At 46.2% G+C, this 21,334-nt stretch overlaps 2 protein-coding genes across 4 annotated transcripts in view; both read left to right on the forward strand.

Annotated features, from left to right (window-relative positions):
• Window positions 1–5,936, forward strand: part of dock1 (dedicator of cytokinesis 1) — a 135,922-nt gene extending 129,986 nt beyond the window's left edge. For all 3 annotated transcript variants that reach the window (XM_030097503.1, XM_030097504.1, XM_030097505.1), the window contains 6 exons: window positions 1,210–1,347; window positions 2,225–2,367; window positions 2,809–3,007; window positions 3,572–3,749; window positions 3,835–3,971; window positions 5,021–5,936. In XM_030097503.1, coding sequence (XP_029953363.1) covers window positions 1,210–1,347; window positions 2,225–2,367; window positions 2,809–3,007; window positions 3,572–3,749; window positions 3,835–3,971; window positions 5,021–5,116 — 891 coding nt within the window. In that variant the 3' untranslated portion in view covers window positions 5,117–5,936. The remainder of the gene's footprint in view (window positions 1–1,209; window positions 1,348–2,224; window positions 2,368–2,808; window positions 3,008–3,571; window positions 3,750–3,834; window positions 3,972–5,020) is intronic.
• Window positions 5,937–13,704: 7,768 nt separating this feature from the next.
• LOC115393036 (ceramide synthase) lies at window positions 13,705–20,696 on the forward strand. The gene is made up of 7 exons (XM_030097799.1): window positions 13,705–14,148; window positions 15,847–16,051; window positions 16,440–16,523; window positions 16,852–17,077; window positions 17,633–17,728; window positions 18,640–18,749; window positions 18,878–20,696. Exons 2-7 carry the CDS (start codon window positions 15,927–15,929, stop codon window positions 19,146–19,148), a joined length of 912 nt encoding a protein of 303 aa, XP_029953659.1. The 5' UTR covers window positions 13,705–14,148; window positions 15,847–15,926; the 3' UTR covers window positions 19,149–20,696.
• The last annotated feature ends 638 nt before the right edge of the window (window positions 20,697–21,334 follow it).

Here is a 21,334-nt window from a genome sequence, read left to right on the forward strand (position 1 = left end):
TTCCTTTTTTTTCTTCTTCTTCCTTCCTTTCCAGTCGGCATTACAGTGGAATTACCAATCTGCCCTCCCTGTAATGAGCCCACCTCATTTGAAACCTGTAAATAAAACATGCACCAAGTGGAGATTCTTACAAAAGGTTGCATCACAGACGGGATGATCAGAGCTGTGTGCTAGCCGAGTGAAGTGGGTTCCTGCTCCCGCTTTCTCCCTCGGAGGGGAGGAAGAAAGGCGAGCCGACCCCCGGGATTCCTGGGTAACTCCCGGGTTAGACACACACGCCGGCCGGGTCTCTGTAGTCAGAGCCAGTCTCTCATTGTTTGCTCCGGGTCTCGGTGAATTTGTTACTCATAAATCACAGCGTACAGCACTCACACTCGACCTGAGCCGATTTACTTTATCGTTTTCAGTTATTCGTGGGCTCAGAAGAACGAGGTGTGTGTTCACCTTGAGCAGCGCCGCTCCAGGATATTTTTACAGTTGCTATGGTAAAGAAAGTTGACTGCGACACTTCCTGTCGGTTGTTCTTCGCAGCCCAAAGATGGCGTGCGGCACCGAAACACACCTCCAATTAAAAAAAAAAAAAAAAAAAAAAAAGTTAACCTGTGATTTCAACCAGCAGAGGAGAGGGGGAAAAAAAAACCCAATCCCTCAGACGCCGGCTTCCCGGGGGAAGACGCCGCGTCCTCCTCTTGCCAGATTTAGTCGACGGAGCTTGCTGACACCGACTGTGGCATCGGGGTTTCCTAATTACCAGTTTTCAGTCGCTCCGTCTCGCTCGCTGTCTCTCTCCCTCTCTCTCCCTCTCTCTCTCTCGCTCGCTCTACCTGAGCTGCCTCTGTTATGTGTTCAGATTTTGTTATTCGCCAGCTTCCTGCAGTGTGAGCGGCGGCGGCGGCGAGCTTGAAAGGGGAGCTCTGCTCGGTTATTTGCGTCGGAGGTAAAAGCAACATTCATCCCGTACATGCAGCCGGCTTTAAGATCCGTCATTTTCATGTTTATTATGTATGTGAGGGGGGTGAGGTTTCTGAGATATCGACTCACCAACATTCACTGCCTGTGCTGAATATTCACAGTCGAGGCGCCGAAGGTCACGCGCTTTAAATCAAACGCACCCGGCCGGACAGTAATGCATTCCTCTGATGGATGGAGAATCGAACCCCGGGCCGGGTGGATGCAGGTTGTCTCACGGTCGCCGTCTTGTTCCGGCAGATCCCACACCTGGCCGAGGGGGTCCGGATCCACGGGGAGAAGGTGACGGAGGCGCTGAGGCCTTTCCACGACCGCCTGGAGGCCTGCTTCAAACAGCTGCGGGAGAAGGTGGAGAAGCAGTACGGGGTCAAAACTCTGGCAAGTTTCTTTTTTCCCTCTGCGTTTTGTGACTTGAAAGTCCCCTGTAGCTTCATTGTTGAATTGAACCTCCTCTAATGGACTTTGCAGCTATTTAGTTTATATTTCGGGCTATTTTGTTGGAGGTTTGGAGACACTGGAGCCGTTTTCCTGCACGCTGATCATTATCCCGTTTCTGGAGTCATCAGAATTTTGAAGTGGCCATGAAAACGCTTTAGTAAATTGGATAAAGACTCAGATTCTCCCAGATACTCCAATGTCTTTGTGCATGTATACCTAATTATCTGATTTCTTAATTAATGATGAGATGAGGGAGTGATGAGCGTTACCTGTTATTATTCAAGGTTTTACTCTACAAGACATAAAAGCTCGTCTTTCTGCTTTTATAATCTCAGAGAAATTTTCTTTCTTCCACACAAACACATCTAGACACTATCTTTGTTCTCTTTATTATATTTTTTTTTTCATTTTCTTACATCAAACTGCAGATAACAGATCAGAAAGGAGAATGCTGTTAATGATTGTGTGTGTGCGCGTGTGTGTGTGTGTGTTTTAGCTGAAGTCAGCATGTGAGCAGTGACTTACTGCCGGCTGGGACGATCTCCCATCTCTCTCCTCATTTTAGACGTATAATTCTTGCTTGGCCAAGCTTTTTTTTTTTTTTTTTCCCCTCAATCTGGCCGGAGGTGAGGAGGTGATTTCTCTTTAAAAGAGAGCGGCTAGTGACCTTTGAAGTGAGAGAAAAGACATCGCCTGTGGGGCTGCGATCATGACGTAATCCCATCGGATGTGTGATTTTCTTTATTTGCTTGAACATACTTTTTTTTTTTTTTCCCCCAGTCCAGAAGTTCTCATGCTTTCCCTTGTTTCCCGGCAGCCGGCGGCAGACGAGCGGCGGGGGCCCCGTCCCCCCTCCATGGTGCGCTCCTTCACCATGCCCTCCTCCCAGAGGCCGCTGTCGGTGGCCTCGGTCACCTCCATCTCCTCAGACAACTCGCCCTCCAGGCCCGGCTCTGACGGGTAACGCCCGCTTCTCACATCTCCGGGGCTTCGAACGCCCCGCGGCCTCTTTGGCATTCGGTTATACGAGTTGTTAAAATGTGCTTTTTTTTTGTTTTCTCCTTAAAATTATTATCATCTGCCAAAATAATGACAGACTTTGCACTGTGTCCAGTAATTTAAGACATTCTGGAACATTTGCTGATGCACTTTATTGGACTTTTGTTGTTGCTGCTGCTCATAAAGTCTGTATCCCCATTAAAAAGGAGATGAGCTCTCTGGTTGTGTGATCACTGAATGGTTCAGCCGTAGAGGTGTGACGCCAGTCAGAACATGAACACACACTTTAATTAACACTATTGAGGATATTTATTACAGCTACGGTGAGGCGCGTCCATATTGAAGGTTAAGATCGGGTCAGCAGCTCACCCCGGGGCCGCTGTCGCACTGTCTCCCGCTCAGATTCGCTCTGGAGCCGCTCCTCCCAAAGAAGCTCCACACCAAGTCCCAGGACAAGCTGGACCGGGACGAGCCGGAGAGGGAGCGCAAGGAGAAGAAGAAGGAGAAGAGGAACAGCAAGCACCAGGAGATCTTCGACAAGGAGATGAAGACCACGGAGATCCCCCTGCAGCCGGCCGAAGCCGTCATCCTCTCAGAGACGGTACGGTTCATAATCATCTGTCGGAAAGTCTCCATGAAACCATAATCCCAGCTATCAACGATGACCTTTAGCCTTTTTGTATCGTCTTCTTTCCTCACATCCGCATTTCAAGACACAATCCTCAACTGAAAGCTCCGATTTAAATTTCCATTTTAACTTTTCGTTGAAAAGTGACGCCCAGATTGAAGCGCGTCGGTGTTTTCAGCCTTTGTGTTCGGCCAATTACCCAGATGTTTGAGATCGCCCGGAGGATTTCTCTTTTCATATTGTAATTCCAGCAATAATGAAGTGAGGAAAAAACACACGCTCTCCAGTGCAAACAATTATTAGTAACCACAAATAAGACGCCGCAGCCTAACGAGTCCATTCATCCAGAAGCGTCCTCATCGAGGAGCACAGAGTCTGTTAATGTGCGTCTGGATACGAGGGCAGTCGACTCAGATTCCCCCCTTTAAGTGATTATCATCAATCTTGTGATGGATTTCAGTCCGTCTCAGTTCGTTTTCCCCACAGCTGAAGTTGTTTAAGCAGCGTTTTGACGACTCGACCTGTTCGATCACACAGATCAGCCCTCTGCGGCCTCAGAGGCCAAGGAGTCAAGTCCTGAACCAGATCGGCGGAGACCGGCGCCTGTCCGTGTCTCCGGGACCGCCTCCGCCTCCCTCCAACTCCTCGTCCTCCCCGGGACCGCCGCCGATCACGCCCAGGAGCAAGCTCTCCTTCAGCCTGCACACAGCTTCCAGTAAGAGAGCGATCAGCTTCACTGAGTGTGTGTGTGTGTGTGTGTGTGTGACGACTGTGTTCTGACGGCCGCCCCTCTCGCGCAGGTCTGGAGCTGAACGGGATGGGCGAGACCCCTCCCCCGCTGCCGGTGAAAGGCAGCACGGCTGATTACGGCAACCTGCTCGATAATCAAGACCTGACGAGTCCCTCAACGCCGCCGCCGCCCCCGCCGCATCAAAGAGTAGGTGTTTTAATTAGAGCTGAGCGCGGCGTCTTAATGATGCACGCCTCTCGTAATGAAACAAGCCGAGCGCTCCACACCCGGGTCGACCTCCTCCGTCCCGCTCGGATCCGCGTTCGCGCCGCATCTCCATCTTTTCCAGAGAGAAGTGCAGGCGGCGAGGGCCTCGGCCCGCCCGTCCTCCCCGCCGTTATTTATCCTCGCACCCTGAGCCGGCTCGCCGCTCAGATGTGATTGATTAGATGATTACTTCGCCCCTCACATCCATCAGAGGCTCTCCTGCTGTTAATCAGCGGCTCGTCTCTCCACACTCCCACTCCAGCCGTCCCCTTGCCTCGCCACTCCGCTAACTAATCTTATTTATCCGCTGTCACGGCCCGCGGACGGGCAGTAAAGCAGGCGGCGGCGGCGGCGGCGGCGGACTGACGCTAATGTAGCGGGAACAGATGTTCTGAGCCAGAGTGACAGCCGCTCTTCATGGACAGCCTCTGATGGCGGTCAGTGGCGCATCGCGTCGCGTCGCTCCGTGTCGCTTGTCTTCTTCCGTTGACGTCTCAGCTTAATCAGCTGAGACGTCTGTGTCTGTCTGTAGTTTGTTCAGTCGACCTCCACACCGTGAGATGTGTTGATTTCAATTCAATGCTCTCTCCTGATGGCAGGGTTCAGTGGCAATAGAGCGTTTTGTTTGTTTAATGTTCTGCAGTTTGCATTTAAAATGTGGTTCCTCTAATGGTTAAAGATTCTCTCTCGACCAAGTACACACTCATTACACCATCTTGTGGTTGGAAAAAGCACAATACATGGATGGTATGATTGTTCTTGCCTCACATTCTATAAATATCTTTATATCTGGTTTTTTTTGTGTGAAAATTTTAAATAAAAATCATATATATTTTAACATTAGTGTAGCCAACATTGTTGCGTAAGCTGATCTTTTCTCTATATTTGAGGATCTCGCTTAAAATCCTTGAGTTTAGTGGATTTTCAAGTGAAGAATAAAAGTTGTTTTGAAGTGAATAAAACAGGATTTGCGTTTTGTCTCCTTGCAGCACATTCCACCTCCTCTCCCCAGCAAGACCCCTCCTCCACCTCCTCCAAAGACCACCAGGAAGCAGGCCTCCATCGATTCAGGAATTGTACAGTAAACAAAAGAAGCTGACAGTGGGACCAAAAACCAGACACTGACAACACAACAAAAACAGCATCAGCAGTAACCGTTCCCCCAGAAAAGTGCTTGTTTTTTAAATTTCTTTCTTTTTTCTTTTCTTTTTTTTTTTTTTTTTTTTTTACCCACACATTCCTCGCTCCCTGTCCCAGCTTGACAAGATGAATACCTCACCAGCAGCCCGCCCCCTCTTCCCAGCCTCCCCCCCCCCCCACCTTTTTTCTTCTCCTCCGTTCGGTTTGACGGCGATGCAGCTCAGACGGGGACTCGGCGAATTTGTAGAAGTCGTCTCTCCACTCGACGCCACTTCAGGATTTTATCCCGACGCGAGACAGACGAAAGCTGCCTTCTTTCTGAAGTATTTCACAACAACAAAAAAAAAGCTAATTAAGGCGTGATTTCTGTCTCTTTTATCATATCCCCACTATGTACAGAGGCTTGTATATATGATGTTATTTTATTTCAGGTTTTTTTTTTTTGTATGTGATGAGACCATGACTTCTTTTGTATTAACGTATCATTAGATTACGCGGCATTTATACAAAGCAAAAGAGAGAAAATAAAAAAAAGGGCTTGTTGGTTTTTGAATTGACAGGGACTTCACAGAGTCGGTGTTTGAGAACCCGTCATGAATTTTCCGGGTAAAGCTTCTGGAGTGCTCCCGACGACTAACTTCCCACCACATCGTCATCGTTCCCGCCTCGTCCTAAGATTTGCTGTAACCTTGGATTTCAATGATATTTACTGTTCTCAATTCACTACTGACATGACTTCTGAATAAACTATGTATTTTTAAAATAAAATAAAATGTCTTACTCATTATTTCTGCCTTAAGTGAAGATTTTGGAGTCCCAAGTCCTGATTTCAGTCCAGCTGAGATGCTGTGATTTGACCTGAAACGGGCCGTTCATGGACAAACAGCCTCCGATGTGGTGGAATTAATAAATTCCTAAAAAAAGAATGGACTAAATTCCTCCACAGTGGTGTGAAAGGCTCATTACTAGTTACTAGCCGAGGGTAGCACAACCTGTTTTCAGGTTTCATTGAGAGCTGCTTTCTCCACAGAGGACCCGGCTGGTATTATTAAACACAGTCCTCATTTAAAACTGCATTTTTGTAGTTACTTTGGTTGTTTTTGTCTGATCCCAAAAAAATCGATTGATGATCTGAAGCATTCAAGTGTGGCTAATATGTAAAAGAAAACTTTTTTTCACAGCGCTGTGTGCTGGGATGTGACTGATTCCTAAAACCTGTGATGTGGAAAAATCCGATTTTCCGAACTGCAAATTAGAAATGGCGCTCTTTCTGCTTGTCCTGTACTCGCATGTAGCCGGACAGGAGAATCCATGGCGAGAAGCAGGACAGCTTGTTCAGTCCGTGTTCCCTCTGCTGAACGCAAAGCTTCTCCGCCGGAGCGCCTTTCCTTGACCATGAGCTGTCCAGATGACAAATTACCCTCCGAGCACCGGGCTAAAATTGAGGAAGTAATATTCAATAAAAATGCAAGCTTTACTGTGATACCACTGGTATATTTGCCTCTTTTGTTATTACTAATTCCAGCGGTCACCAGGCAGCATGGCGTTCCCGGGAAATTCCAGTGGGTGAACTGACGGCCTCTTTTTAATACGACACACCAGAACTTATCACCGCTTTCATAATTAGTCGAATGGAAATCATCTCTGTAATTAAGATGCAGAAAATGACTTTAGGCTGAATTGTAACGCCGCAGTCATAAAGTATATCGACACCTGCCAAGAGTTTGATGGAATTTCTTTATTAGATTCAGCTTTTTAGCTCCGCCTGTGTCCCTGAATCTGTGGGTATTCTGGTGCATCTCCGGATACAGCAGCTGATCGGACATCTCTTAGAAGCAATAACTTCAACCGAGTCGCCGCTGAGCAGATCTGCTCCGGCTGCTCCGGTTATTTTATAGAATTCTTGCTTACAGGCCGTCTTCGGCTCGGCCGTATTTTCAGGACGTCTGCTGTGATCAGCACTCCTGAGGTCTCCAGCTCAGAGAGATTCAGATCTGAGCTCCGACCGGGCTGGGTTTTCTGTTTTCTTTCTTTTATTTTGAACCATTGAAGTAGATTTTCTTTCGCGTTTCGGCTCGTCTCCTGCGGATTTCCCTGAAATTGACCGAGCCCTCCTTGCTAATATGGCAGGCAGAATCACAGGATGAGCACACGAGGCCCCTTAGATAATTTTCATGTGAGGAAGAAGGTCAATTAACTTCATTTGAACCCAAAATCAATTGAAATTATGCTAATTATTGTGAAACTAAATGCTTTTTTAAGGTGTGAATTAACAAATGCAGGCTTTTTGATTTAATAAGCTTCATTTGCATCCGTTCACTGAGCTATTTGCATTAAATTAGTAGATCCAGCGGCCATGCATCATTACATAATCCATTATTTTTGGCCCTCAAGTAGAGAGGATGACATTTGGATCAAAGTTGATAAGCGTGGAGTTTTTTTACTATTTTAAATTGCATGTTTTTTTGAGTTGCACAGTATTATCACATCCACAGTGATTTTGAAGTTGTAAAACAGAACTTTGGGGATTCCAGAGGGAATCCGGTACTTCTGAGTGACTCTAACCTGCTTATTGCGCCGCAGCCATCGGTCCGTTCGCTCCAATCTGCGATGTGGGAATAAAAAGTTTCATCAGTGGCATAATTCACTTATCAAGAAAGTACCCAGTGCACACTCAATATCTCGCCCCGCAATTGAAAAGGGATAAAGAGTGAAGCGTTTCGGCGGCGGTAATATTACATAGTTAACTGGCAGCTATTTCAATAGGCTCTCGGTGATTTGTGCTCAGCCATTATGCTTCACCCTCCCTCTCCTCAAAGCATGGGGAAATGCATCGCTTAATTGAGAGGATTTCCAGGGGCTTTGTTGGATGGGTGTGTGTGTGTGTGGAGGGGGTGGGGGGGTGGTTGGCGATGAGAAAGCGCCATCTCTGCAGGAGAAATGTATTTACAACGCACTCCATTCCCACCGCATTTGTCATTTCGGCCTGGAATGGTGTGTATATTTCTCCCTTCCCTCTTGGCACACCTTCATTACGGGGAGGCAGCGCGTCTCTTTTTAAACGTCTCCTTCAAATAATAAAGGAGGACAGTGTTTCCATAACTCAGCGGCAGTGGATGCGTCCAATCACCTCTGTCTGGGGTTTTTTCATTCATTAAGTTTTCTACCGGACATGTTTGTTTTCACTATTATACTTTAAAACTGACAATCAGTAACTGAAATAACTCGTCCATTTGGCGCCCCATACACACAGCAACAGAAACAACAGACATTAAAGTGTGTTTTATAGGATATTTGGATTTATTCAAGTGCTGAAGCTCTCTCTGTAGCAGAATTGTTGAGATGTTTGGTTTCAGACTGTAAAATCCAGTCAGTCAACGCTGAAGAAGTTAAAGTATCGGAGGAAATTCATGTCCGAGTCAAACCGTGACAAAAGCCAGTCCTCCAGTAACACTGGGCTACATTGAAAAGCAGAGTCAAAGAAGGTTTTTAAAGTCCTGAGAAGTGAGTTTTGAACTAACGCCGAATATGAAATATCATAATTGATCACTGATCTTTGTCACGAAGGAGCTTTTCAGAGCGAATTCAGAGGTTCAAGGTTCCCTTGCTTATTCTCGCCACTGTATGAAAAATATGAAAAATGAAGTTTTCAGGTTAAAAGAGGAAAGAGAATGGGAATCCAACCAACAACCTTGGGATTGGAGGGCTTACACACTTGAACAAAGTCAAACAAACGTCCAGGTGACGAGGCAAAACTGCAGAGACGCCAATGTATGGCTCCAGTTTCCCAAGATGCATTGAAAAAACACTCTGATATAAAAACTATGCTGCTGTCCGTCTTCCTGGTATCTGTGCCGTGGAATTAATCTTAACAACGGCGTGGTAATTGCTGTTTTAAGACGTCAACCTGGCGGAGGGGATCTGAATTTACAGGCCCGGCGCCGCCGCTCCCCGTAAACGAACATGGCTCCTCAGCAGCAGTCAATACGTGTCAGCGCGACGCCGCGTTGCTGCATGTCGCTGTCACTGATAGCGTCGCGCCGGAGCCGCGAGGCTGCGTCTGTCTCGTGTCGGCGGAGTTGTCACCGACTGCCTCGGCAAACCGACTCGAGGAATTGTTCGGCGACGGAACAAACACCAGTCCAAGTCTCGTCTTACATGAGCGTCTTCATTCCGCTCCGCGAATACGGAGCCGAGCTCGGTCATTGATCGTCCGCTCGCCTCGAGTACAACTTTTTTATGTAATTAAGAAACTTAAGAATTTATGATTGTAGTCTTCACAAAAGAGGAAGACAGGATGAATAATAAGATTGGGCTGTTTCGGGGGGATGGAGGCTTCTAATTGCTGCACCAACTTGTCAATTAATTGACTCATTACTCCAACAGATATTAAATCTGCTGTCATTTCTCAAGGAAATGTGACAAATAGTTGAGAGTTCCATGGTATTGACTGAGGAAACTTGCCTCGTCTTGCATAATAAATCAGATTGTGGACTTTCGACTGCTTCCCTTTTTGGAAACTCAGTCCTTGGTTTAGCTGACTGTCAGTGGGTCCACTGAAAAATTGCATTAACTGTCTGAATTTGGTCTTTCTAAATCATTTTCTTTCCTCATTCAGAGTGAAATAGTTGAAAATTCATACATTTTGTGTGTGGGCAAACTCGGCATCTCTGGGGTTAAGTGGATAAAACGAGCAATTTGGATGTTAATGCGCGCTTTGGGACACACACACACACACACACACACACACACAGCGCTGAACGTTTTCAGCTGCAGCTGATGGAGAACTGTCCTCTGAGCGTGTTTCTAATCTGTGAAACAGACTTTAAAGTTCATACCTGCACTGGCAGCCATGAGACAAGTCTTTGATCGAACGCTTTTTTTTTTTTTATCATTCTCTCTCTCTCTCTACTGCCTCCAACTTCACACACACACACACACACACTATCACTCTTATCAGAAGCAACTCTTACAAGCACAGATGAGTCAGTGTCGGAGTAATAAAGCACAGAACAGCTGATGGCGTTTCAAATCCCAGCTTGTTAGTGTGGACGCCGCATTAAGCACCGACCCCAGAATCTTCAGTTGGCGCAGGTTTTTTAATCTGGGTTTGGGGAAGAGAGCCCGTTGCTGTTGATTTATATTAGCCGAGGCTATTATGAAGCTCTGGGTTTTCCCAGGCAGTCGGAGGGACGTGTTGCTAGGAAACATACCTAGAGATCGGGGGTGGAGGACTGGTTTGATGAGAAAGCAGAGTTCCCTGCTAGTTTGATTCACATGGAAATAGCTGGAGAAGCGCCACGGGCATGTGCACCAATGACTGAACATCGATTCAAACTTTGACTGAAATCTTTGCAATTTGGACTTCTTGATGTTAACTCTGCAGCTGAAACTCTTTAGAAGTCTCGTTTTGAAGAGCTGGACCTTTTTATGAATGCAAATCGATGTTATGACAGACTTTATGGAGGGTCCGCAGATGTTTCCGGCTCTGATAGTACGACGTGACGATCGCCATACACACCGCTTGCTCTATGTATAAACGATACGCGGTGTATTGGTACTGACAAATCACACATGAAAAATATGAACTTTTAGAGATATTTTATTATTTTCCACTTTAAATTCAGACGCCTCGGTATTTCTTCACTACTGCCTGATTGAAATCAATACAGTGATCAGGTTTGAGAAAGCTGCACCCCGTGGTTGATGTGTGTGTGTGTGTTGGTTTCGTCAGTGATGCTGGAGCTGGGATACCTACAGCAATGCTGCCCTCATTGGGAGACGGCGCTCGGTGCAGCCCGGCTGCCGCAGCACGCCGCTCAGATGAGTAATCACCGAGGTGACATAAAGCTCTGACTTGTCTGAGCTTAATGAGCTTAACGTTCAGGTCATATCACGTCTATTGACATCAACAACAACCCTTAATACATGGAGTCTGTGAGGCGGCGCTTCAGATGTGTCGCCCCGCCGGATCGCCTCTCTCCAGGCTCCTGATGACTGATTCTACACTTTAAAGAGCAGAGCAGGAATGAACGGGTCCGTTATGTTTCACCTCTCTGCAGCTGACGGCGAGCCACGGACAGATGTGGCTCCGGCTCCGACAAAGCAGCAGCATCTGATCTCTCCGAGGACGTAATCAGGAGCAGAGGTGTAAATCTGCCCAGCGGAGGAGAGAATGGAGCTAATGCGAGCAGCGGCGGTGAAGCAGAAGGCCCAGCCGGTTGTGTTTCTCCCTCAGTCGGCTCTGGGCTGCAGGCGGACCGTCAGGGCCCAACAGTGATTGGTCGGAGGGGATTTTACAGGGAGGAACGTCTGATTGCAAAGAAACTTATCTGCTGCTGCTGCTGTCTCTTTCTCTGTGCGAAGCTTAAACACATATTAACCAGCAGAAAACACTGGTCTTTAATAACGATCGATTGACTCAAACAGACCGAAATAATGCGCGTGCACCGCCATTTGACCTCCAGATGAGTGTGATGTAACTTCTGCAAAAACTTAATGAGCGAATCAGTCATCAGACTGACCCAGATAGTGCTGACAGCTCGGCTGATGTGTCACAGCGACGCAACAGCAGTGCAGCTGTGAACCGAGACGACTGCAACAGTTTATTTTAAAAGAAACTAGTTACTTTTAAAACACACACAAAAAAAAAAAAGGTAACTGTCAATCTGGAATGTTGCATCTAGTTCAGGGTTGCTGGAGCCGATCCCAGCGGACTGAGACTGTTTACATACACTAATGCTGCATGGATTCTGTGCTGAAGAATAAATAAAGAGCAGTGGTGAAGGATGCTCAGAGGGCAGGCTGCTGCAGATCACAATGCTTCAAGTGTGTTTGATCTACAGGTCACACTCCGAGCAGCTGAGGAATTAACTTTCCACTGAAAAAAATCAACTTTTCTTAAGGATATTCTGGCTGCATCCAAGCAGGAGATGTCAATTAGCACTAAAAATGTGTCATCTGTTCAGTTTAATTCCTCCACTGGGAGGAGATGAGGAGGAGGAGGAGGAGGAGGAGGAGGACAAGCCTCTGGCTACACAGAAGGATCACTTTGTTTACACAGTGAAAATGAATGACTTTATCAGAGCCTCTCGTGACTTGATTGGCTTTAAGCAGATCAAATAGTCTGGTAAATACTTCAGAGTCGTAGATGTCTGGTTCAAGCAGCCGCATGGTTAATGCTGGAGCCGCTGGCAGATATCAAGCTGAATCAACTCTAAAGGGTCTTTTTAGATTCCAGCCAGTGTTTCACTGATGTCTCTGATGTAAAACGTGCAAAAACATAGGGAATAGATGGGCATAAATTCAGGATGATTCTCTGATCACCAGCAGCAGAGATTCTCTTCATCCAGACTGAAGCGGCCCGCGGCGGCTCTGCACGTCTGACCTCTGCATGAGTGGCTTGATGAGTGTGATCTCAGACAACTTGAGGAAACGGAGAGGAAGAGAGAACATGACGGAGCAGCAAGTTACAACGACATGCAGTCAATAGAGTCTCTAACTGAATCAGACATCTGGATTAGAATGAACAGACTTGAAAACCAACAGTGTTTATATCAATTGACAAATGGTCTGTGACAGATTTTTTTTTTCTGTGATCAACCAATAAGAAAATCTATAGTATTCCTACTAATAAGACTAAAGGCCATATACTTCACAAACAAAGCATTGTTAAAAATCAAGACTGTTTTCCTCAGGGGTGAACGACAGAGTTCATTCAGTTTAACTGGAACATAATTCAGAATATATTCACAAATGACTGTTTATTTAATCATTTTGGCATTATACTGTACATATGATATTTACTTGATATGTATTTTATATGAAGTGTCCAGAAAATTCTTCTGTCATATCTGACTGCAGGCACTTTAAGATGCAAATGAAAAGTTCCTTCAGTGGCTTGATCATATTAGGAAAAGATAATGATTTACCTTTGAAAAAAATTCTCAAATATACGAGTATATTTTTTTAATGATTCCACTTAGGATTGCAGTTCACATGCTCAGTTCCCACAGTGGACAAGTCACCACTGTCTGTCCCTCAGCATGACCCTTGACCCCCATCAGCTCCCTGGAGCACGCTGATGTGGCTGCTCACCACAGCCTAAAAATAAGACAAATATTCTGTATATTTTTGTCTTTAAATTTCTGTAATTGTGGAAAAGAGTACTTATTGGCATTTTATTACTATTATTATTATTATTATTATTATTATTATTATTATTATTATTATTATTATTATTCATATTATTATTTAGAACCTCTTTGAATGAGTCAGTATGAGGTTCAAAGTAAAGTCTAGTTAGAAACTTAATTTCTTAAATGAACTGAAATAAAAACACAGATGTTTGTTGTGATTTCTGCTGGACGCACACTTGATGGAAGAGATGCTGTCCCGCTCCATTCAGCTTTTCTCCGTGTAGAAAGAGAAGAGATGAGAGATGAGAGCGAGCGGCGCTGTGACTGGTGCAGATCAGCGGTCATGATGATGATGGTGGTGATGAGGAGGAGCCGGAGCCGGAGCTGCTGCTGCTGGATGATGTGGAGGAAGTAGCTGGCGCAGCAGTCCTCCGTGTTGAGTCAACGTTGCATCTGGGAGGCTGAGGCATCTCAGACAGATGACATAGCGACTGGACCAGCTAGCGCTCTCATCATCCCCACACCGCGTCTGACGTCTTTCGTCGTCGCTCCCACTTGTTCGTTGTTTTGTTTTGTTTATTTCCTAATTCGTCAACGCTGTTTACTTTTTTGCGATCGGGGCTGGTCGCCAAATGCTCCCCGCGAGCTGTCCTGACACAGATTTTGATCTAAGTTGCTGCAAGCTAGCGTTAGCTCGCTGCTGCTCCCCTTCAGACATTGAAGTGGCCACATAAACATGCGGATCATCGAGGCGGAGACCCCCGGGATATCTCTAACGTTAAGCAACGCTTCCTGCAGGACACGACTCTCGACCGGCCGCTGACGGGACTCCGCTGAGAGTAAATGCTGCCATAAGATTTGTTTTTTTTTCCATCCATCCTGAACATGTGTTAACCCCGACCTGTTAGCCGCGGGACCGTTAGCTCGGCTGCTAATGCTAAGTGCTACAAACAAATGACAAGCTAGCGAAACAGTTTTAATGTCAACATATTGTCTTCGTGGCCGCGCAATAAACCACAGACGATGGCACTTTTGCTCGTTAGCTCTCCCGCCTGGGTGTCACCATCACGCTAACTGTTGTTATTTTTGATTCGGTGATGAACTTGGTGGTAGCTAGTGCCCTCCTGATGCTAACAGCAGCTAGCGGTCCTAGCGTCATTGTTACAGCTGGTCATGCCTACAAGACGAGGGCTGGACTCACTGCTAACATCGTTTAATTCATTCAGTCGGCACGACTACATTCACACTGACCTCTTTCCCCACCTTAACCAGTCAACAGCCTCACAGAAAAACCGCTTTATTCTCATTCGTGCTATTAATTATCTTAACTATTTGGATTGAATTGTAATGTCAATGCTAGGTTAGCGACTGAGTCAATTTGACATGTGTACTTTGGGACTCATGCTTGCGCAATTTAGCTGAAGTTGCTTGTAAACATTCGGGCCGATCATTGCTAAAACTGCTACCAGGATGCTCCACGGTCGACCTGCTGATCGGTCGCTTTTCTAGTTGATCGGGTATCAACGCTCATCATCTGGCAGGTACCCGGAGCTAACGTCGTTACCGGGAACCGGGTACACAGCAGCAGCCTCGTGCACGCTCACTGTCGATATTTTCGACGTTGAGAGGATTTTAAAATAGCGCAATGCGTATTTTGCTAATGGACTTCCAAGTTTTTTTTTCTTTTTTTTTTTTTTAATGAGTCAGCTTGTGTAGTGTAAGCAAAGTGCAAAACCGCACGCCGGTAGCTCCCCGGTTTCCCCGGGAATAAATGAACGAGGAGGCTGACAACGTCAGGTCAGGTGGAGAGAGAGAGAGCAGCATGCTGCACAACGAGGCCTTCCACCTGCGACCATCACACACTCCCACCTGCGATCACACACTCCCACTGCTCTCTGTCCTCTGTCCCCTCGGTGTGAGCCACTGCTGCACACTGATCGGTCTCTTTTATTGAGCAGAGGTTCCAAAAACACACAGAATCCAATGAGATGCTAAAACTTTGGAGGAAACAGGTCAACAGTGCTGATAAACTCGTCTAAGTAATCAAGTGCAAGCTCTGATTTGTTGTCAACGTGGTGAAATTCTGTATTTCGATCGTCAGTGTTGTGGTTCGCTCATCAAACTCAGTTTTATACATAATTCATGGATGTTCAGTCTAAAATATTCTGATAGATCCTTGCTCATCACTGAGAAAACCTGGCAGAGTCCAATAAAATCAATAGATTCTCCTTGTGTATTTAAAGTAACTATAAAAAAAACTGAAGTCTCCAGACTGTTGTAGAAATGTAAGGGGGGGGGGGGGGGGGGGGGGGGGGGGAGTTGTTCTGCAAAATCAGTTATCAATGCAAAAAATACATCAAAACAAAGTATTGGTACATTGTGCCCCAGTGAAGCTGGGATAACATGTTTCACCTCGTGTTGGACTTTGATAGGCAGCTTTGTTTGTTATCTGAGTGAGTGCAGCTCAATGCATACATGAGGGAGTCGCCAGTCCGGAGATCTGTGTGAACTGACTGCTAGTTTTCGCGCTGTTTCAGAGAGGGGAGAGAGAGCGACGGACCTCAAGGACCAGATTGCCTGCTGAACTTTTCGCCTCTCGGACAGACCGCCAGGGATCATGCTGACCATCCTAGCTGCTGGATCCGTTTTCTTTCCCGGCCTTTTCCTGCTGTCCAAACAATGTCTGAAGTCCATCCCGGCACTGAGATGGAGCGAAGGAGACGCAGTCATTGTTTCAGCGAGGTTAGACGTTTTCTCTTGAAAACTAAAACTTTTGCACGTGGATCCAGATTGTTTATGAGTCATTTCAGCTGTTTTTGAACAGTGTTGGTGAGGAATGCTTTATATATTTGCACATGAGCACAGTTTGAGTTGACATCAGCAGATTCCAGTTAGAAGTTAATCTGTGTAAAAGACGTGTGTGTCTTTACAGCCAGAAACTGAACGTTTCCTTTTTGTTCTGTTCAGCTGTTTGGCTGAAGACTAAAATACAGTTCACTCACATGTGACCTGTGGGTCAAGATGCTTGACCCGACCGTTACATAACGGACAGTTTTCGTACATATGGATGCTGACCTTTGTGCCCAAGCGTTTTCCCCTCCTGACTGCGTTTGCCTTTTTGCCGTTCCAGATTGGTTTCATCAGTTCAGGCAGTCATGGCGTCTTCAGCTGGCTACATCATTGCTTCTTCCTGCGAGGACATCATTGAGGACCAGTAAGTCCACAAACATCGGGATGCATTTTTGTTTAGCATCGAGGTGGGGGATCCAGAGCCAACAGGCAGCTGTAATAACACGCTCCTCAGTCAGACGCAGTTTTATAAGAGGAACTCTTATCCTGTCACGTCTGAGGAGATAACGCAGCTCATTACAGCAGCGGCCTCCAAAGATCTGCTTCTGCTGAATTCAGTTGAAGGTAAAAGCTTCAGGCGGTGAATACAGAGAGCAGAATAATCACCGAAAAGAGTGCTGCTGGTGTTAAACGCCTCGTACTTCAGCAACATTGAAAATCTTCTCCCGCTGCTGTCCCTCCTCCCCGCGCAGGCACTGGCTGACCAGCACCTACATCATGTTCGCCGTTCCCTACTTCGTGTACGACATCTACGCCATGTTCATGTGCTACTGGTACAAGCTGCGGGTCAAAGGGCACGAGGAGGCGTCGGCCGCGCCGCAGCACATGAGCTCGGCGCTGACCAGCTACCTGCGCCGCGAGTTCCTCATGGTGCTGCACCACGTCGTCATGGTCACCGTCTGCTTCCCCGTCTCCGTGGTAACTGTCGCACGCCGCGCCATGTGGCCATCATGGGGACGGGAGCTGCTGTTTTTGTTTGGTTCTTTGAGTTAAATAGATGCCTTCATGGGACTTTTGTCTGTTGGTTAAAAAGTGGAGGGAAAACTGCTGAAAGCACGAGAAATGAGGGGAAAGAATGCTGAAACGCCTTAAAAAAATGGAAAATTATTAGATTTTCTTAAACAGAAGAAAGATGAAACCACCAAAATCAGTCACTAAAACATTTTAAAATCTAATGAAATGTTAATAATCTGCTATTTTAATTGAGACTTCATAAATATGAAACTTTTTTGGAGTTTGAAAGTTATATATGTAACTTTTTAAGCCTCATTTTAAAAAATAAAATCACAAAAACAGCAGATTTCTGCCACACAACATTCCACACAGAAACATCATGAAGCTTTCAGTCATTTTGGTTTTTCTGACTCTGACAGAGCAGGAATTCAGTCTTGTAGTTCGTTGCTCCAGCTAAACATTTTAGTTCAAGAATTGCAACCCAGACAGATAACCGATCTCTTTGTCTGATTTCTTTAGTTCTGGCGACAAGGAAAAGGCGATTACTTCCAGGGAATCATGTTCATGGCTGAGCTCAGCACTCCGTCTGTGTGCTTAGGAAAAATCCTCATCCAGGTGAGTGTCGGGTTCGACCTTGAAGGAGGATTCCGGCGCGTTGCTGCATGTGCATGAGTCACGCTCAAGTTCTTCAGCACTGTCCACCATTTTTTTATTTTTCTCTCCCCTCTCCCACCCTCTGAATTCACCGGAGAACGTGTTTCCGGCCGTCCCTGTCGGCCGTGCCTCGCACGAGCAGCGACTGTCAGAAACACCCGCGTTCGATCGGTAACACGGTGTGCCTGAGTCCACGTCGTAGGACCCCCCCCCTGCTGCCGTAGTTCTGTTGCACATTGTTTGGGAGCCCCCCCTCTCCTGCCCTGCTCCCCCACCGTTTTGCTTTCTGCTTGTTCCCTTCCTGGGGCTCCGACAGCTGTTAGCCTCTGAATATAGCCCCTAGTATTTAGCCCGGATATTCAGCAGATACAGTATCAGCCTGTCCTTCTCCCCTCTGTCACTTGCCACCTCCCCCCACCCCCCACCCCCCCTCCTCCTGTTCCTGACAGCAGTGCATGTGGCCGTTTTGATAAACAACAAAAGCTTTGGCCTCACGGATCCCTCCTAATGTACCAAACACAAACGCTTGTATTTAAAGACGGGATGCCGTGCGATTCAACAGTGTGCTCCTTGTCAGCACAGCCTGTGTGTGTGTGTGTGTGTGTGTGTGTCTGCCGTTATCTCACTCGGGCAGATTGACTGTTTGAAGACCGAAAAGCCGCGAACAAAGAGGATGAACCGCTGCACTGTCCCGCTGCCTCCCGTAGACGCCATCCCGCCCCGCTCTGTCCATGCAGATAGCGTTAACCGATGTGTCGATATTAACAATGTAACGACGGCAGGAAGGAGATTAACGTCGTCGGCTTTCACCAAACTGTACCTGCTTGCTTTTCTTCTCTCCCTCTCTCCCTGTCTTCTTTCCCCGCTCTCAGTACAAACAGCAACACACTCTCCTGCACAAAGTGAATGGGGCTCTTATGCTGATCACTTTTTTCATCTGTCGAGTCCTCCTCTTCCCTTACCTCTACTACGTCTATGGAAGGTATGTCTTTCTTTTCCATTTCCGATCTGCTTTCTTTTGCTCAGCCGGGGTCAAGAGCTTGCACCTTGTCTCTGCTTGTTACTGTGAAGTGAGGCTGAATCGCGGCCGTCTCCTCTGTTTGGACCCAGGTACGCCTCCATCCCCTTCCACATGGTCCCGCTGTCCGTGCCCTGGCACTGTAACCTGGGCGCGGCGCTGCTCATGGCGCCGCAGCTCTACTGGTTCTCCCTGATCTGCCGGGGCGCGCTGCGGCTATTCATGGGCACCTCCCGCTCGCAGAGATCCCGCTCGTCCTCCTCCGGCGCCGCCAAGGAGCGCCAGGCGGACGGCACGGCGCTGCCGCAGCCCGCCAACGGCTACAGCGCGCGCCCCACAGAGCCCGAGCTGACCACCCACTGAGACGAGTGGAGCGGCGGGGAGGGCGGGGAGGGAGGAGAGGCGAATGTACCAATGAGTATGTCAAGAAAGGAAGAGCTCGGAGAGGAAGAACGCCAGACTTGAAGCAGGTCGGGATGACGGCCTCCAAAAAAAAAAAAAGCGCGCTGAAGTCCTCCGGCCAGCAAACGGCCGCGGCGCCCGTCGGCTGGCCTCGCAGCACTTCAGCTCCTAGGTTTTTAGGAAACAAGCGGAGTGCTCTAGAGCGCTCGGTATTAAAGATGTCATCGGGCACTGTGACAGATAGGATCATGCACTGACCTGAGAGGAATTTGCCTGGATGTATAGCAGACATTAGGTGGCTGTTTCCCTCATGTAGATCAAATTCAGTCCTCTCTGCCTCACGGTACAGGAAGAGAAGGAAAATAGGAATGTATTATATTGTATGTTAGTATGTTTGCTGTAGATGGAAGGCCTGATTCAGTTTAGTAATGAAGAAGACCTTCAAAAAAAGAAAAAAAATCCCAGCTAAGCAGTATTTTGACTTGTTAGTGTTTATTATCTGTATCCTCTATGTAGTCACTGTCACTCTAACAAAATGTAACCAACCTGCAGACTGACTCATCGTTAGACAGGAGATAAACTCATAAGACTGTATTCTGCTGCCTTATCCCTTCCCCACACTCTTTGCAGTTGATTTATATTTGTTTTTTTGTTTTTGTTTTTTTATCCCCGAAGGAGGCCGAGGTTTTCCTCGAATGGAAAATGTGACGGTTGTACATAGCAGATGTAAAATTGTCCTTTCCGCGTCAGTATTAGACCTGAAGTTTATTTTTTGCTTTTTGGTTTGGGTTTTTGTTTTTTTTTTTTTGTTTTTGTTTTTTCTGGTTTTGCTTCATCAGATGTTTCCACCGACGTTTTGGAGATGACAGTTCAGCATTCAGAGAAACAGGTTTCATACTTTGCCGGCTTGGTGTATGCAGACGAGCCATCCACGTCCGGGCAGTTTCACTCACTTCAGTGTAGATATGACTTCATTCCATTTCACTGGTGTCATGGTTTTGGTTTTTTTTTTTATTTCACTTTTTACACACAGGGAAGTAATGCAGAGTAGCAGTCACTTTAAACCAAATTTACATGTTTCTTTTTTTAGTTTTCTTTCTTTTTAGTTTGGTGCTGATGTAATTCTCAAAATATCCGTTGCTTAGCAGGACTATTTTATGAAGGGATCTGAGTATTTTTAGCTTTGTTGGGGGAACTTATGATGTTTAAAGTTGAAGGGAAGCAAAATGAAAATGCAGGAAAGGAAGGAAAAAAACAATCTTGGGGAAGCATTCCCTCGTGGCTGACATGCAGCACTTTTGTCCGAAACAACTGATTTTGTCTCTCATTTCCTTTCAAAATGTGAATTCGGCCTTCTGACGTCGAGGAAACGCTCCGATCACTGAGCTGCTGATTTGAGCCGCTGGTTCTATGAACCCTTTGTGAGCAAAATTCATTTAAATTTTTTTTTATTATTATTTTAATGTTCATTTAAAGCAGCTACACTGTCCTGAAAATGGGTTAAAAAAACAAAACAAAACAAACCGCAGCTCAGAAACCATCCAGACAGGGTAGTGTGTGCCAAAGCATCTGGACAACTGTGGGCATGTCGAACACAGCAGCGTCTCCATTCCCCTGTTCATGAATCCATGAGGTGAAGCTTCTTGACAATACTACAACATTTCAACCGATGTACTGTATATTCCACAAAAATGCTCGTTATTTATTTGTAAGTATTTATTTATTTATTTATTTGGTTTGTGGTTTTTGAATGCATATTTATGCATACATATTATACTCTATGCTTCTGAGCCTTATGTGAAGGCTGTATTGTTACTCAAACTTAGCTAAAATATACTTCTCTGTCCTGAGCCTGACTCCAGTCTTATTCTTTGAAACAAAAAAAAAAAAAAACTTTTACACCATAATCGGTCCTTAAAATGTTTTGGTTTGTTCAGTTTGTGTGTGTATTCTGAAGTAAGACGAGTTACTGATCCTTATCTTCATGCTGAGTTGGTTACTGTTTTTAAGACACAAGTATGTAATTGATGGAAATCCCTTTCAAAATTTCAATTTTCATCTGATCGGCGTAGTGCATAAAATAGTCAAATAACATTTTTTGTTATAAAACTGGTTTGCATTCAAATGCAATGGTCGTGGATTATCGT

Source organism: Salarias fasciatus, chromosome 8 (genome assembly GCF_902148845.1).
Source record: "Salarias fasciatus chromosome 8, fSalaFa1.1, whole genome shotgun sequence".
In the NCBI taxonomy this organism is placed as follows: domain Eukaryota; kingdom Metazoa; phylum Chordata; class Actinopteri; order Blenniiformes; family Blenniidae; genus Salarias; species Salarias fasciatus.

What these genes read in the sequence shown, in the direction of transcription:
- LOC115393036 (XM_030097799.1), top strand. Translation starts at nt 15,927, where the DNA reads ATGCTGACCATCCTAGCTGCTGGATCCGTTTTCTTTCCCGGCCTTTTC. An exon ending in GCAGTCATTGTTTCAGCGAG is followed by an intron (nt 16,052 to 16,439) that starts GTTAGACGTTTT and finishes TTGCCGTTCCAG; the next exon opens with ATTGGTTTCATCAGTTCAGG. An exon ending in GAGGACATCATTGAGGACCA is followed by an intron (nt 16,524 to 16,851) that starts GTAAGTCCACAA and finishes CTCCCCGCGCAG; the next exon opens with GCACTGGCTGACCAGCACCT.